At 36.1% G+C, this 16967-nt stretch overlaps 1 protein-coding gene across 3 annotated transcripts in view; it reads left to right on the top strand.

Annotated features, from left to right (window-relative positions):
• TNPO1 (transportin 1) overlaps positions 1-7234 on the top strand; it is a 59594-nt gene extending 52360 nt beyond the window's left edge. For all 3 annotated transcript variants that reach the window (XM_055698727.1, XM_055698728.1, XM_055698729.1), the window contains 2 exons: positions 241-383; positions 1907-7234. In XM_055698727.1, the coding sequence (XP_055554702.1) occupies positions 241-348 (108 nt within the window). In that variant the 3' untranslated portion in view covers positions 349-383; positions 1907-7234. The remainder of the gene's footprint in view (positions 1-240; positions 384-1906) is intronic.
• The last annotated feature ends 9733 nt before the right edge of the window (positions 7235-16967 follow it).

The following is a 16967-nucleotide window of genomic DNA, read 5'->3' as shown; positions in this document are numbered from 1 at the left end:
ATACACACACTAATTTTGTGTGGACAGCTATATTCCATCTGTCACCCTTAAAAGAAACATTTCCGTTAAAAAAGACATTACTAGACTTTCTTTCTTTCTTAGTAGCATTTCAGTATTAAATTGGAGAATTCAAATGGACAGATGTATGATCCAGCAGTTTGTGGCTTACTGCATATGTTGCTCATAAATAATGTAACCTCTGTTTAGTGATTATTTTGACTTCCCCCCTCTTATTTGTAGATTCTTCATGGATTTAAAAATCAAGTTGGGGATGAGAATTGGAGGCGTTTCTCTGACCAGTTTCCTCTTCCCTTAAAAGAGCGCCTTGCAGCTTACTATGGAGTTTAACCTCATGCACTGTAGCTGCAGTCCCATAATTAGAGGTAAGGACACAAATCTTTGGTAACAAGAGCTGTATGACAGACTTCCTCCCTGTTTGCATTATATGAATCAGAGCAGAATTTTTCAGATACACTGGATATCTTCCCTACCCATAAGAAGGAAAAAAAAGTGGGATGATAGTATACCTAAATGATGGTAGCTGTAGCAGAAGCAGTTGTCTGATCCTGTATTTTATTATTACAGAGAGAAAGAAGGAAAAAAGACGAGTGTATCGTACACAGGATAGTCTATCAAGATAAGACTGGAAGTGTAGGTATAACGAAGTGACAGTTCAAGTTTAATAAGCCAAGTGATGAACATGATCCTCAAGCCATCATACTCCCTTATGTCTTATGAATTAGTAGATGGCAGGTGTTGTCTAAGCAGGAATATTCATTCCTTTAGGGTGGGAAGGCAAGTTTGTTGATGCACTTCAGCTATGAGAGGTCCCGTATGCTCCAAATCGCATACTAGATCTTTGCACTGAATAAAAGATGTTATGCTGATCTGTAACTGCTGTAACTGTAGAGCATGCTGTTTTGGGGAGGCTGTTGTGTTTATTATTGCCACGTTCCATTTTGTGCATCAATTCAGAATTGTTACTGTTCTGTGCAGAGGATGATTCAACTTCAGCCAAGAAAAGTGACAGTGCATTCTAGAATAATTATATTATACTACCCTGCTTTGTATGCTATCTGTGCACACTATAAAGCAAATTTCCCACGTGTGAAGTAGATGATACTGTGAAGAGATTGTTACACTAACCAAAAAAGAATGTGAATTGAGTTTATCCATTCAGTATAAATTTGATACTTGCTGTAGAACTTTTATACTGAAAATATGTGAGTGAATCATGCAATTCTCTTCTCATTTATTGTTGAATAGACAACTATTTAAAAGTCAGCCTAAGATTTTTTCAAAGTCAGTGACATAAGAAATCCTGTTTGAACTGTATGTTTGATTTGAACAATGGATTAAAAATAAACCAATGTCAAATATTTACACATTTATCAATGAGGGCGTTCTAGTTCTGGCATAAAGGTGTTTTCCTCTCCTAATGAAGAGGAATCCAAAGTGATAGAATTCATCATGATCTTCAGTTTGAACTGAGGAGACACTATCTATGGCTATCTTGTTTAATCTACCTAAAAGTAAAGTTGTCAGGTCAGTAGCAGATACGTTTAATATTCTTTCTCAGTGTCATCACTACCTCTTAAGTTTGTGCTATGAAAAGCTTGTGAGAATATATAGGACTCGTTTTATCTGTAATCCAAGCTTAGGCACAATAGTGAACTGTCAATGTAGCTTTAAAGCATACATTGTTTCATGAATAATAATTTACTTGATATAAATGGGCTTTTCTCTTAACACACTTAGAAGGTGTAATCTAGGTGTTAATTCATTTTTAAGTTAAAGGTTGGTGCCTACTGCTTAAAAAAGGCAAAAAAACCTCTGTTTAAGCACAGATTTGTCAGTTAAGGTTAAAGATAAGATATAATTGTACCTTTATCTTTTTCTTTTACAGGTCCTTCAGTCTGGGAGACTATGAGGGAGCCTCTGCACCCAGGGAAAATGTTACCCTTTACTGGGGGGAAGGGTAAACCAGTAGGGAATACAGTACAATCCCAACCCTACTGGGAGGGGCGGGAGGGAGGTGTTGCCGTCACTGTATTAAGTCGATGTTGGGAAATGTTTTAACATCTGGAGCCTTTGTGGGTGGAAATCTGTCTCCTATTACAACTCTGCACTGTATGTGAAGAAGAAAAAAAAAAAAAAGAATCTAGTCACAAAACAGCACATTCTGGAATATTATGGGGAATTGTACCAAAATAAGAACCATGTAATTGAATCATAGGGATATGTAAAGAGGAAAACTATTTTGCGCACAATAAAGGAAACCCAAGAATGGGGGTCGCAAACAGTAAAAGGCTTTCTTTTTTCTTTTATGTTTTTTTAAGTAAGGGTTTTCTACATTATTTCATCCTGCTTGATGGGATTCCTAGGTATTTGCATGTTAATGAAGAACTACACAAATGAAGTTAGTACAGTTAAAATGCAGCTTGCATCTGTATTAGGCGCAGGCACTTGCAGTGTACAATATAGAAACCCCATAGTAAATTTAATAAAGGTTAACTTGGACAAAGTGAAGCAACCTGCAAGCTGCCAAATGAGTCACTCCTTTCATTTTTAGGGTAAGGGGAGGGACACTTCAAAGGAAAGATTGACATCTTTATTTTTACATTAAAAAATAAAGTAGTGGATATGATTTAATTATTGTACTTCATTAGATTTAATTTCTAGAGTAAAGCATTATTCTTAATGTGCAGTTTAAGGTTCGGGCATGCATTCTGGCTCATAGTGATCAGAAGTAATTTAGTGGGAAAGTAGCATGCTTGCATCACATAGATTGAAACTGGTATACTTTTACCTATGTTGCGCCAGTTTTGTGTTGCAGTTTACCAATTCAATATAGCCCTGCATTTAAAATTCCTTTTCAAGATTCTGTGGATTTTTATTTGATTAAGAATATAGATATAAAGTACTGTAGTTAACAATTAGGCCTTGAAATACCTTTTTAGGATCTGTTAAGAATAAGATTGATATTGTATTGTGTGTAACCTGCACAATGTGGAAAGCTGATATAGCTGTGCAAAATATTTGCCTCTGTGCTGTCAGTGTGATGTGCTTTCTGCATGGTTATATACTAGTGATTTTATCAGAATCTCTAAAAATGAGTTACATGGTAAGACCCGTTAAAGGCTGCATAAATGTTAGTTGGCACGTAAAGACAATTGTAGAAGTTGATGACATGATTGCTATATTTGTGTTTATTCCCACTCAACATACTACCTTCTATGCTTTCTTTTTGTTCAAAGCATGATCTTAAAGAGATGTTTTAAGTTAATAGATGTAATGCAGGGTATCTACACTGTATCGGCGCATGTTGGTGGCCCTTTGTGATGTAGTTAAATGCACAAGGGTGCAAGTTTAAAGCTACGGAGTGAAAGTTGGTTTGGATCCTCTTCATTTCATTTGTTTAGCTTTTCTGTTGTGGTTTTTTTTCCCTCTACTTACATGTGTTCCTGTGAATAAATCCTTGTTAAGTTAACCCTTTACTTTTCCTTCCATGTGTATTTTCTTAGTACTGTGAATGTGAAATCCTAACTGGTACACTTGATCTTGTGTCCATCTGAAAGTGGCAAGTCTTTAATAATTTAGATTGCCTAAAGAGTATCCCATGATGATAAAGGAAAATGGAGAGATTTTTAACTCTGCTGGTCAGAGGTGATGCCACACCTTTCCATTTTTCAAGTGCTGCATAATTAATCTGCAAAACAAAATTAAGCCATAACAGCCTTTTTGTAGATGTAGTTTCTCACCTTTGCATTGCAAAATGGATACTGGATAACAGGTTTTGGGTTTTTTTGTTTGGTTGGTATTTTTTTTAAGAACTTGCTCTTCTTTGCATGGTTCTGTTCTTCGACTGTTGAATGATTTAGCCATTGCACTGAAGTTTGAGCTGTGTGAGTGTGAACATTAACGAGTTTTTATTTTTATTTTTTTAATGCATGATAGCATGCATGTTTTACATGCCCCCACCCCCTCTTTTTTTGGCTTTGCAAATTTTAATGGATTATGCCTGAAAAATAGTTTGGGCATGTACTGTATGAAGTACATTCACTAATGCTAGTACATAGTATTTATTCAGTTTGGTCAAAATTGCATGTGGTAACTTGCTTTCAAATTACATCGCTTTGGTAGCAAATGCAAAATTCCTTCTTAACTAGTAACTCTGAAGCAAATTAGTAGTAGTCACTAAAACCACTTTAAAAGCAAATTCTGGAAGGGAAAAAACCCCAAACCTTTACAATTTAGCAAGGTGGGATGTTATTTTAGATCCAAACTTGCTTTAATTTTGAGTGTGTTTTGAACATTAGGGAAGAGTTTCAGAGAAATGACATTAAAAAATCTGTAGAAGAAAAAAACTACCCAAATAATTTAGAAAGCCCTTTTAACCAAATAAAACCACTCCACCTCACCCCGGATTAGCTTAGGATGCCACTTTTGTACATACATATTTTAATAGGTATTTGTACAGATGTGAACTGATCTCGTATAACAGCAAGGAAAATAATTAAAATAAGGCAGAAATAAACAGTACTGACAAAGTAGTCTCTTGTATCAGTAAGTTCTGTCATGGTATATTTTACTGCAAATAAACCATTTCCTATTGCATAATATAGCACAGAGATTTGCAGAAGCCATTTAGGGTTTAATGTGAGGTAAGAAAAGTTCTGAAACAGCATTAACATTTATAATTCAATTATTGCATCATGGGATATGTAAAAAGCATCTTAATTCTTGTGGTGTAGTCTTGACAGTTCTTGAATGTGGACTGAATGTTTTTACTGGTAGAATTGTGAGTTTGTCTTTGTTACATTCCAGTGTTTCTGCCTCTTGGCATGCTAAAAGCACGGCTTACTTCATTTGCTCCTTACACACTGAATAAAGTGCTGTTAGTGTGCTAAACTACAGAAATAGCCGCTGCTAAGTAATGGTGTAGATTTTCTACTTGAATATTTTTGTTGTAGGAACCTCAGGAGGTCAGTGTTTACTGTTTTTTATATATGCCTTTTTCCTGTTTTGAGTTTCCCTTTTTGAAGGATGCTGAGAGTGAACAAAAGCTGCTGATCAACCTAAGTTGGTAACAGAAAGTATATTTACAATCTTTGTAAATGCATCTTTTTGGCAGTTCTAAATTGTTGTTAATCTTAAATGAAGTTCAATACTAAATTTTTTTTCATTACACATTCAGGAAACAGCTCATTTCATTTAGGGAAAAAGATCAGAATAGTTCATTATTTTAACCAGTGCAAGCAAAAATAATCAATTTTGTAAATTTTTTCCAAAGCTTGATTATTTTCTAAATCAGTGAATATGTATATATTTAAATTGTAATAAGCTAATTCTTATGCTTTAGTTTATTGCTCCTTAAAGCTTGTACTCAGAAGATTACTTTTAGAAGAATGGGTTTAAAATTTATAATCATTATAATTTTTAAAAGTTAAGAAATCAGATAAATTTTGTAACTACTGATATACACTGTGATTTTTTTTAATTTTTTTTTGTTAGGACTTTTATGTTAGCTTAGCATCAGTCTTAATTACTTAAACTGCATATATTGTATAGTAGTAAAAAGTATATTTTAAAGCTTCAAGTGGCTTTCCTCAAGCGAAACTCATTGCTACTTAGAAATATTCAAATACTAGCTTTATCTCAGGTGAATACTCTTGTACCCTTTTTGTTCAGAACACATGCTAATAAAAAAGTGTCTTAATTATATTAGTTTATGTATTTAATTTGGGCAGCTTCTCTGTCTTAAACTTACTCTAACCTTCTATTGTGGGACAATAACAACTTGCTTCACCTATTTTATTCATATTGAACGTATTAACACATAAGGTGCAAAAACATTCTTCCCTTGAGGAGAATGCATCCATATTCAAACAATTAAAAATATTTCTTGAAAAAGGCTTTAAATGCACCGTTCTATTAGATATCATTTGTTTCAGATTTTCTCAAGGAAAGAAGTTGCAACTTAACACTAATTGCTTCAATACTGTCTCTTTCATGAGGATGATAGATGCATAAAGCTTCTATATAGGGTCTAAAGAGTAACTTTCTGTCTTAGATAAAGGTTAAGCTCTACAGCAAAATGACAAAACATCCTGCCGTTATCTCAGTATAGACACTGATGTCGTTTGTATACATATTTGTTACATATTACATAAGTATTTCCAGTAACCTCATCTTGAATAACTAAAGCTTGATCAGTAGCTGTGTGTTTCACTCACCTATGCATTCTCCAGAATGACTTGCATCCATCAGTCTTACAGGTGTTCTTCTCCAGTAGAAAAAGTTTTTGTCTGCCACTGATGCTTACTCTTTGCACTTAATGGTTGCAGCAAGCCAGTTTTAGATTATTGTTTTAAATGGGAAACTGAGGCAACTTAAGGAAACTTGTTGCTTGCCTTGACGAGTATATTCTGCTAAAATAATGATACTCACTTGAATGTACTTATATGAGGGAAGTTTAAAATGGCTCTATAAGATGAATCCCTGCGTGATGTTACATTATACTTTAAATAAGCCAAATCCACTTCTCAAAGAATTCAGCACTTGCAGTATAGTATCATTTTCCTGTAAGCTGGTTCTGTTGTGCTACTTTCACCTTAGGTATCTATTTCCTTACTTTGGGTGAGCAACAAAATGGGGTGTTTCTTGCAAGGATGGAGATTAGAAAAAAAGATTTGTATAAGCAGGTTCATTTGGCTGTCGAAATCTCCAGTGTAATACTATCTCTTTTCATGGGAAGAAATAAGTATTTATGTTGTACGTTGTCTGACTTACTAATATTAGAAACTTAAAAAACCTTAAATTGGATGCAGTGTACAAAATAGTTTAAAATGAGAGATGACTGGATCTTTCTGCTGACAACTTAGGTTGTGTGAGTTTTGCTTGAAAGCTTTAAATCTGATGTTTCTGTATTCCACGATGTTGGACTGTTTCCTTCAAACATATCCTCCTGCAACCTCTCAAACTGTACTAAATTGAGTGATATTTCCTGAAGTCTGCCTATGTGCTAACAGAACTTCATTTTAAATAGAATATGGTTTTAATTTTTGATAAGCTGCTGAATTTTAAAGAGTTTTTGGGGCCACCAAATATTTTGGATCATGCAGAGAATATATATTGTACTGTAGTAATTTTGTATTTACATTTGTATGATGTGACATAATAGATGTGAATGTTAATCACTGCTTGATTATGTTAATAAAGTTGTTTAAATATAGATGTTGCATTCCAATTTTTAATGAAAGATGAAAATTTCATGTTCAATTATGTTTTGCCTGACCCAGTAGTGCACTCTTCTGGTTCAAAGGTGTAAGTTCTGGAGTCTTTTGAATAGGGATTTTCATTGTATCTGAAAGGAAATTATCCTAGGATAAGTTAAGGTCAGTTCAGTTTAGATGCTTCATGCAGCTGGAGGGCAGAGCAGTGTAGAAACAGGAGGTTTACATGAACTGAAATTAATGACTGTTGTTGGATGATAACTGGTAGCCGCTTTACTACTGAGAAATGGTACATTGACTGTATTTTTGTTTGAGACATCTGGTAATTGCTAAGTCTGACCAAATGGGAAAGGGGAGGAAAAAAAAAAATCTCATTGATTGTGCTATCAGTAATGTGAATAATATACAAGGAGTCAACTAGAAGTAAGTTAAAAATATTCAAGACCCTGAACCAAAACTTCCAGTGGTCTTGGTCTAATTTGATCTAGATTTTATGGGACCATGATAATACAAAATATTTAAAGACCTGTTCTTCCATTTATGTAACTTTATGATACAGTAGTCTCTAAAATAAAAGTATGAAACCAAGAGCAGCAGCTTTCTGGACAAAATTCACCCATGTTGATTTGAACATTTTATGTTTGCTTCTTCCAACATTTAACAGTTGGTCAATAGCATATAGACAATTTGGAGATTTACATATACCTAGCACAGACAGCTTCTATAGTAATGATTAAATTCAATAAAATGCAGTTATAACTGCTTTCTAGAATAATAAAATTTATAGTATTAATTGCTGCATATTTAGCTGAAAGTCTGCTAATGAAGGACTTCAGTTTCCGCCTCCAGAAAGAGGAGCTGTTAATAGCAGTGTAGGTGTGTAGAGACCAAGCTGATGAGCAGAGATCAGTTCCTGTTGACTGACTGAACTGGTGGCTGTGTGGAAGGGGATGGAGGGAAGTCTTTTATAGCCCTCCTCACTCCCCTTAGGTTGCGGGGTACCTGTGATAGAACATCCTGCTGTCAGTCAGATGTTTTGTTCAAGTCTCCTACTATCAGCTTAGAGCCTGATCTTAAGCTGCGGCCTCTGATTTTGAGTCTGAGGTTAATTAATATCTGCATATACAAACGAGATGAGTAGAGTAAGTACTGTCATCTTCAGTAAGTGAAATGAATGTTATGACTAAGTTTGTGGTCAGGTTGCAGAAGTGCAAAGGATTGTAGTTTCAATGTAGGTCATTCTGTTTCTTAAAAAAAAAAAAAAAACACAACCAAATTACATCTAATTTAAAGAGGTACTTGAATGAAAAAGTGTTTCTGTAGGAACATTGTGTGTGTAAAATGTATGTGTGTTAAGTGCTCAGAGTAAATGTTGGTAGCTTTTATTATCCCAGAATGACTCGCAATGAAACATACTGTTTATATAAAGTATTAACATGTAAAGTACATCTCTTTCAGAGGCATTTACCCTTGTTTTGCATAAAATTAGCATTATATACCATCAAAACCTCCCCAAAGATACCCAAATGTTAATCTGAATAATGGCAGACTTAAAATGAGGTGGTTTCCAGTAATTGCTTTTTTAAGGAAAACATGCAATTATACTGCACATGTATTAATGCATATATGTGTAATTGATGGTATGTAAGGGTTTTTGTGACACCAATTCTTTTTTGCCATACTTTCATTTGAATCATAAAATTAAAATTGAGGTATTTATTTTGTAGCTTCAGGTATAAATAATTTTTGTTGGATTTTAATTTATATTTAAAATGTGGAAATAAATGATGTTGAACTGTTATGCTGACGGTTTTAGCCATTTTTCCTTTTCTTATTGCCACTTGGCAAAATGGATAGTCATAAATTTGTCTATTAAATATACAGGAAAAGTTAACGTCTTCCCCTCTGTTCACAACATACAGGTTAATTTGGATGCATAACTACTGCAGTGTTACTGTAACTGATAACAATGCATTTAAATCTTCCATTATTTCATTCTGCACACCAGTGCCCAACACAAATTCCAAATAAAATTTTGTTTCCCTGATAATGTGCACAATGAGAAGCAATGTTAATTTGCCAGTCCTTTTACCTTGAAATGATTGTCAAGGAATGTCCATATACATACGGCATATTTAATTTGCAGTTTTCTCAAGCTGTCTTTCAGCTTTACATTCATGTTGACACGCTGAGGGGATTCTGTGGCTTACAGATAGAGAAAATGAAGGGTGTTTCATATTTTGAAAACTCAATAGCAATTGAGACCATAAAAAAAAAAAAAAAAAAGGAAAAAAAAATAGAGGGATTTGCAAATCCAACAACAACCAACCAACTGTTTTACAACAAAACTCTGAGATGGTACTTTCCTTGCCAGAACTGCTTCTTGACACAAGGCATTTTTCAGTGTCTTCCTTTAACTTAATCATTATCTCAAAAGGAAATGTTAAGTCATCTTATTGTGGGTTTTTTTTTCTTTTTAACATATTGATGGTCACTGTCTTGCATATACATTTTTCATTCTGAAATGTACATTCTCAAATGAACATTTTGGAACCATGTCCAAAATACTCCCAGGCATATAAATACATGCACCTTTTCATTCTAGCTTTGTAATGCATTGGAAGAACAAATAGATTGCATGGCGAAGTAAGAATTCAAGTATTTTCTTTACATACCTTAGCATAAGAGAGTAAGATAGTTGCATAATTTTCTCCAGTACTTTGCCATAAGATGTAGCTAATTTTAGTTTCGCTTATCCCCATCCTCCTTATTGAAGGCCTTGCACACCAGAGCTGTTGTATCTTTGGGCCAAAACCAGATGGAAGCTAGCTGGAACCTTAGGCCACAGCTCTGATATGTTACAAGCATTCACTCATCTGTGTAACTCGTCCATAAAATGGCAGTGTCTAACAGGGGGTTGTTGGACAAGTAATTGCCCAGTGTAATCACTAGTAATTCAGTTTGTCTAAGAACCATTAGGTATCTTGGCTACTTTTATTTCTTTAAAAAAAAAACAACATACCAACAAAAAAAACCCCACCAAACCTCAGTATCTCAATTTCAAATTCAGCAGAAACACCAGTATGCTTCTCAATGTGTGTGGAGACAGGAGGCCCTCTAAATCATTGCTAGTACAAGTCTGCACATCTGCATAAGCACTTAGGCTTTAAGAGTTTTATCAAGGTGATAAGGACACTATGAAGTTCACATCTTTCTTCCAGCCACTCGAGCTGGTGGCTGCCATTAGTAAGCACTGCTATGTGTATCTATGGAGGTTGTGAAGAATCAAAGGTAAGAGTTGTTTTCACATAGCGTGGCTTCTAACAAACGCAAATCATTCACTGTGCATTCTGCACATGCTGCCATTCTGATTTTTAACATGCAATCCTAATGAAGGACCTGCATAACCAAATGTCTTACCTTTCACAGTATTTCAAACAGCTGCTTCTTACCTAGACGGCTTAAGTCTGCCCAGACTAATATCTTTCATTATTTAATCTACTCTCTTCCATAAACTCATTCCCAAACCTTTGCACTTCCTCTTTAAGTATAGTAATAATTATGAGCTGTATTTGGTTTAATTAAGAACAAAAGCACTATTTATTCCATGATGCTGTACTAAGAATACTTTTCTGAGATACCATCTAGTCTTACTAGCTTAGCTTCAGACCCTTCTGCACCAGCTACACCTTTTCCGTTTCTGTTGTATATTATAACCAGGGTGAAGAAGATCTTTGTGGTCTGGACACTGTAACTTGCTTGTGTGGTTCGTACTATGGAGCGCTTTGGTACTAAGTGAAGTTACACAATCAGAGCTTGCTCTTCTAAACATTTCAGATTTGTTTGCTTTTCTCTGAGTTCAAATGCTTTAAATATTTACGTCTTTTTTCATTTAGGTTATTTTTAATAGTTGACTGTAAATAAAAAGCTGCTTCAAGTTCACTGATTGACATATTTGCAGGTAAGTGCCTAAAACATAGACAATGCCAAATACGTTGATATATCAACAGTATAAATTCAGCTAACCATTGAATGTCTTCTTGACAGTATTATAGTGTAATAATTTATAGTGCTATTTCCCCATCTTACATAGAATACAGATTAAAAAAATCACACCTCCTAAATATCTTAGAAATCTCCCAGAATTTTTCATGCAGGGCTGAACTGTTATTTGAAGTCAGAATGGAATCTACAAACATCAGACTCTTCCAGTTTGTCATTACTAATGTTCACTAATGCTTTCTAATTCTTCCATTTGATTGAAGGTTGATTTGATGAAACATGCTTTTGGCAGCAACAGAGCATGAGAGTAATAAAGGTGCAGTATTGGCACCAAGTGACGCACTGTGAAACAATGCTGCTGGGTTCGTAATTCAAGTAATTGAAGTAATGAAAGGGATGGGATCAAGCTTGGTGACTAGATCAACAGAATTGTGCATTTAAGTATACAGTGAGTCAGATCATATAGCCTAATGGAATACATAATTCCAGGAATGTTGAAAACAGTGTCATTGAAACTTGCTGTAAATCTTCAACAGAACACAGAAATCACTACTAGCTTTGAAAGACCTTTGATGAGCTACTGGACCAAGTTGGGAAAAACTCATTTGACCTTACTGTAAAAAACGTGGCTCTGTAAGTGTGTGCAAGTATTTGTGTTTTATCTTAAACTCAGAAAGATGTTAGAAATATCCATCCAACCCCAAATGTAGGCCATAATCTCACCAGCGTTCTCTCATTAGACCATGATTTGAGTTTGTGCATATATTTCGGAAAAGGGCCCTAGCCTCTCTTAAGATTGTGTGGGAGAATTCCCAGTATCCTTTGAATAAATTACTTCAAGTTGGCTGCATTTGCTGCTAACATTATAACCTCTTTCTCCTACCCAGATTTTTTTTTCCTAAGCTTTTCTAGCTTTAACTTCTGTCTATGGTGGGATTTCATTACACTTTATGTACAAAAAGGCTGCAGTAAATGTCTAGTCATGAAGGTAATGTGTAGGTTGTAAGCAAGTGAATTATTAAACCCTGGGTAATGTCTGCAAGTATTCAGGTACAATTGCTTGATTAGAAAATAATCCTGTTTTTTTAAAAATCCTACAAGGTAGCGTGACAGTAGCTACCAAAGTTAAATGACTTTTGAAAGGGATTTAGCTAACAATTCACTCAGTCTTCCTTTTCCCCATCTTTTGTCCTCACAGTGGTAAACAACTCTGACTTTTTATATCACCTTCTGGTGTTAATAATCTTCGGAATGTACCTCAGCTGGCAGTATAAATTCCTGTTTACCTGTCAAGATTCTTTGTGTAGCTCTTTTAACAAGGACAGTAAAAAAAGAAAATGCATTTTTCAAGGCATATTCTCAATCTGGTATACGAAATAGATATATAAAATGGCTCCACCTCCACCAGCTTCTTCAGGTTATCTTTAAAAATAAAGTGCTGTGTTAGATTATGTATTTTACCTGATCCAGTTTCTTACTCATCTTTAGTTTAGAAAGAGTTTTAAATATCAACTGGGTCTTTGGCAGTTCACTGTGAAATTAAGTAATGTAATAATCAGGATCGGTTTTGGCAGTTATTTGGATTCTTTATTCTTTTTTTTATAATCTTAAAATATTAGCGTATTCAGTTGTAGGTTCATGTGTCAAGGGTTTTACTAATAATTCCATGCAGTTATTTTACCTAGAGCTCATAATCTATTTTCAAATGGCTTAACATAACGTAAATTAACTTAGGTGAAAATACAATATACAGTCTTTATTGTTCATTCATACTGATGTCTGTAGTCTAAGTGCACTGTAATTGTAGTATCCTATTTGACAAGTTCTTTCAAATAACAATTCAGTGTATATAACACATCTCAAATTATCTACACCCTTTAAAAGAATTGATTGTTGAAAATAAGTTAATGTCAACACTTGTAAAACTAGAGGCTGGAAATATGGGAGGATGGGTAAACTGAGATGCGAGAGCAAACTGCGGAATCGGGGATGATTTTCTGAGAGGGTAACTCCAAGCTAAATACCTCCTTGCACATGTATGCCACCCACATTAATGCTAAATTGCAGGAGGGGGCCTGCAAATCAGGACCATAAAGTGGCAATCAGTTAGCTGAAAGGAATGTGCTCGAGCTTGTAGGCCACAAACCCTGGGAGAGCAAGGAATGTGAATAGATAACAATCAACAGGGTGAGTCATGCTGAGAGAAGCTAAGGGAATGAGGAACGGATGGCACCAAGGAAAGGTAACACCTTGCTGTTAATTGATGGCAGTTAACCACCAATCAGGGATTGCCTAGCCTGCAATGCTTAGCTTCAAGAACCAATCTGTTTAAAAAGCGCAGCTTCTGAAAGTGTATATAAACTCGTGCTTCTGTACAATAAATTGACATCTTGCTTGCATCAAGCTGCGTCCCGTCTCTTCATTCGCAGCACTAAACTTTTCAAAAACTAGGATTATATTAATGAAATATAATTTGACTAGTATAGCAAAGAAGAAGCCTCCTTAGCTCCTCATACCCTTGCTATAAGGTTTGTTGTTGTGGTTCTTTAACCTTAACGTTTATGTAGATGGCAAAAATGGGAGAGGAATTGCTTTTAGCTCTCTGCTGAAAAACTGGTAATCCAGAAAGCTACTTGGATCCTCCATGAAAGCTACTGAAAACATTGAACAGAGAGGTTTGTTTTATTATACAGGACTTACTGTGTAGTTACGGCTATCAAAATAATGTTTCTCTCTGTCCACCGCCATGACACCAGGAGAACAAAAAAGAACAAAAGAACAATTGTACTGGGTCAAACACAGTCCACCTAACCCAGTACCCTGTCTTCAGCAGCCAATACCTAGGGAAGATGATAAAATTAAAGTACTATAAGTGATACTATTACAAAGTATTCTCACAGGCTTCACTGACTTGCAGATCAGGGGCTTTTGGAGTAAGTGGTACTGTCTTTGTATTTAGTAACCCATTATGGGTTTCTCAGTCTAGAGAAACCTAGAAACTTTGTCCGGTTTCTCCTTCCTTCTAGCTTGACTGAATTCTCTGATTGTGCTCATCTCCTCTGTTCTTACTTATGAGTCCTCTGTATCGTATTCTTTCTCAGTCATCTCTTTTCCAGCCTGATGAATTCTAGTTTACGTGGTGGATGTTAGTTCCCATACCTTGGATCCTTTTTCTTGTTCTTATCTCAAGCCTTCTGAAGTGTTAGGTGGTTGGTTGGTTTGGGGTTTTTGTTTGTTTCTTTGTGCTTTTGGGTTTTTTGTTAGGGGGGTGGTGGTAAGATGAGGCATACCAGTACTGTGCACAGCATTCATGGTGCAGGCATTCACACACACAGGTTTGTACACTGGATGAGGTTCTCGATTCTTTGCCTAATATGCCTAACAATTTGTATTGAGTATGACTGAGCATCAGTCTCTGCCTTTAAGTACTGTATTAGCTGGTCCCACAAACATCAAGATCTCATGTGATTTATGGCTCAGAGCTTGTCACCTTCTAGAATGACCTTAATAAACTGTCTGGATATTGACCCAGCACATAAAGTTGCCCCCCCATCACACCTCTGTGTGCTTCTTTACACTAAAACTTAAATTCAAATGCAAGATCCTGAGTGCTGACATCTACTAAAACCCACTGCTGAGTATTATGCAAGCATTACTGAAAAAGTGTAGAAATACCCAGCTGGATATTGCCATGGCACTGGCACGCTACATGAACTGCTTCTTCACTCATGCTCACTACATAATACCCAGCAGCACCTAAAGCAAGGTAATCGGCAATCTAGGATTTCCTTATCTAGGCCGGTCTACAAAGAAGCAGCGTGCATACCAGGACTGTCCTTAGTAAGGATTTTTCAGTATGTGCTACTTTAAAAGGTAACTGACAAGATTGGCACGCAGCCTGCAGGTTGGTAAAGTTTAAGGACAGGCCTTTGTTGCTGGCAGAGCTAATTTTATGATACTTTATGGAGTTCAAAAGAAAGTTCACTCCTAAGAAATTAATTTTATTCTGGGGAATTCCAGTGTGCCTTAAGAATGTAACTATTGATCCTGATCATCATCCCTATCAAAGTGGTTTTCTATATAACTGTACCTATGCTGTAGGTTGCATTAAAGCTCAGGTTTATAATTTTGCATTTCTCTTGAATTTTTGTGGGAAGCTGTTGTTGAAAACCTGAGGATGGGTTTGATATTTGTGTGATGATAGATTGCTGCAGCACTGCAGCAGCTACTGCACATCTAGATGCAGCAGTAGATAAGGAATTCCTTTACTACATAGCTTTGAAAATGTGGAAGATGGGAACTTCTCTATGAAATGTGGAAGTGAACCCGACTCTCCATCCATCATAGCATAGTATCTGTCCCTGTGGAAAGTATTTTTCTATCTTCTACGGAATAAAAACCTTCAGCTTTGATCACGCAGCTTTTATCTCAGTTTGCCCTGGTATACATCCTTACAGGTAACAATGCACAGGTACTGTATTTGTATCCTTCAGATCATAATGCAGGCTGCTTGCTTACGTCAAGTAAACAGATACATAAAGTAGTTTTTTTCTTAAATGTAGACGTACAGCATGTCGTTACTGTTTAGAATTACGGTGCACATGCTTACTGCTATTATCAAGAGACTGATCCAGATCTAACAGTCTTGGGACTTTGAAATTTGGACTGTGAAGGAGGTCCAAAAGTTTTCTCTGTCTTGGGATCAGCAATTTGGCAAGCTTTGCATATACTGAAACTTTGGGAGACACTGCTAGAAAGAAAGGAAGTCCTAAACTTACCATGGAGCTACAGGAAGCGATGGATTAAAGTTACAGCCAATTACTTATTACTGTAATACCAGTTCAGAATGATATGTTTATCTTCCATGAAAGTATCTTTAGTAAAGGTAGTTGAAAGTTTGTAATGCAGAATCACACTGATGTATATTGAGATGAATAATACAGATTTGGCTGTCTTGTTTGCCCGAACTTGTAATTTTTTGCTTGATGAAATTTTATAGCTCTGTAAACTTCTGAACTACATTTTCGCTAATTTGGCTTTCACAGATGTCTTTAATCAGCATAAATTTTATCTAAGTTGGTGAATTCATAAGGTTCTTAAGAGATGACTTGAATGTTCTGCTCTATGCCTTACCTACCTACAATCTTAAAGAATGAAGGCCGAAGGACATCAGTATTAAGGTGGAGGCAGATGAGATTTTTCAAACCAGAACAGATAGGGTTTCCCATGAGGGGGAAGGCAGGACCTTGAACACCCAGCACAGAATATCTGCTGCTTACATTTTGTATCTTGGATAAAGCTTTGTGCTGGCAAAACCATAGATAAAAGTCTGGATAAAGTGCTTACCACAAAACAGGACAACGAACTGCAGGCCCCCCCCCCCAACACTGCTTAGACCTGCCCCTCTGTTTGAGGGCCCTCAGTAATGAAAACCTCCTCGCTGCTGTACTGGGCAACGAGTCACCTCATTGAGGACTCTCTGGGGTCTCAGAAGGATCCCAGCGGTGCCGACTCCACCATGAAGAAAATACCGAAATACGGTCACTGAAAAGCAGGACTGCAGGTACAGACTGACCACAGATGTGCTCAGCCATCAGCATCACCCCACTGGCTGATAACCTACACCGAGTAAACGAAGGGTCTGGAAACTGAACTGCCGCTGAGGAAGATGAAGGTTTGAAGTAAACCGCTCTCCAGCCTCCATGGCTTCAAATGACGAGCATCATTCTT

This window comes from Falco cherrug, chromosome Z (assembly GCF_023634085.1).
Source record: "Falco cherrug isolate bFalChe1 chromosome Z, bFalChe1.pri, whole genome shotgun sequence".
In the NCBI taxonomy this organism is placed as follows: Eukaryota; Metazoa; Chordata; class Aves; order Falconiformes; family Falconidae; genus Falco; species Falco cherrug.
Note: the sequence above shows the minus strand (reverse complement) of the source record. Positions and strands in the feature narration are given on the sequence as shown.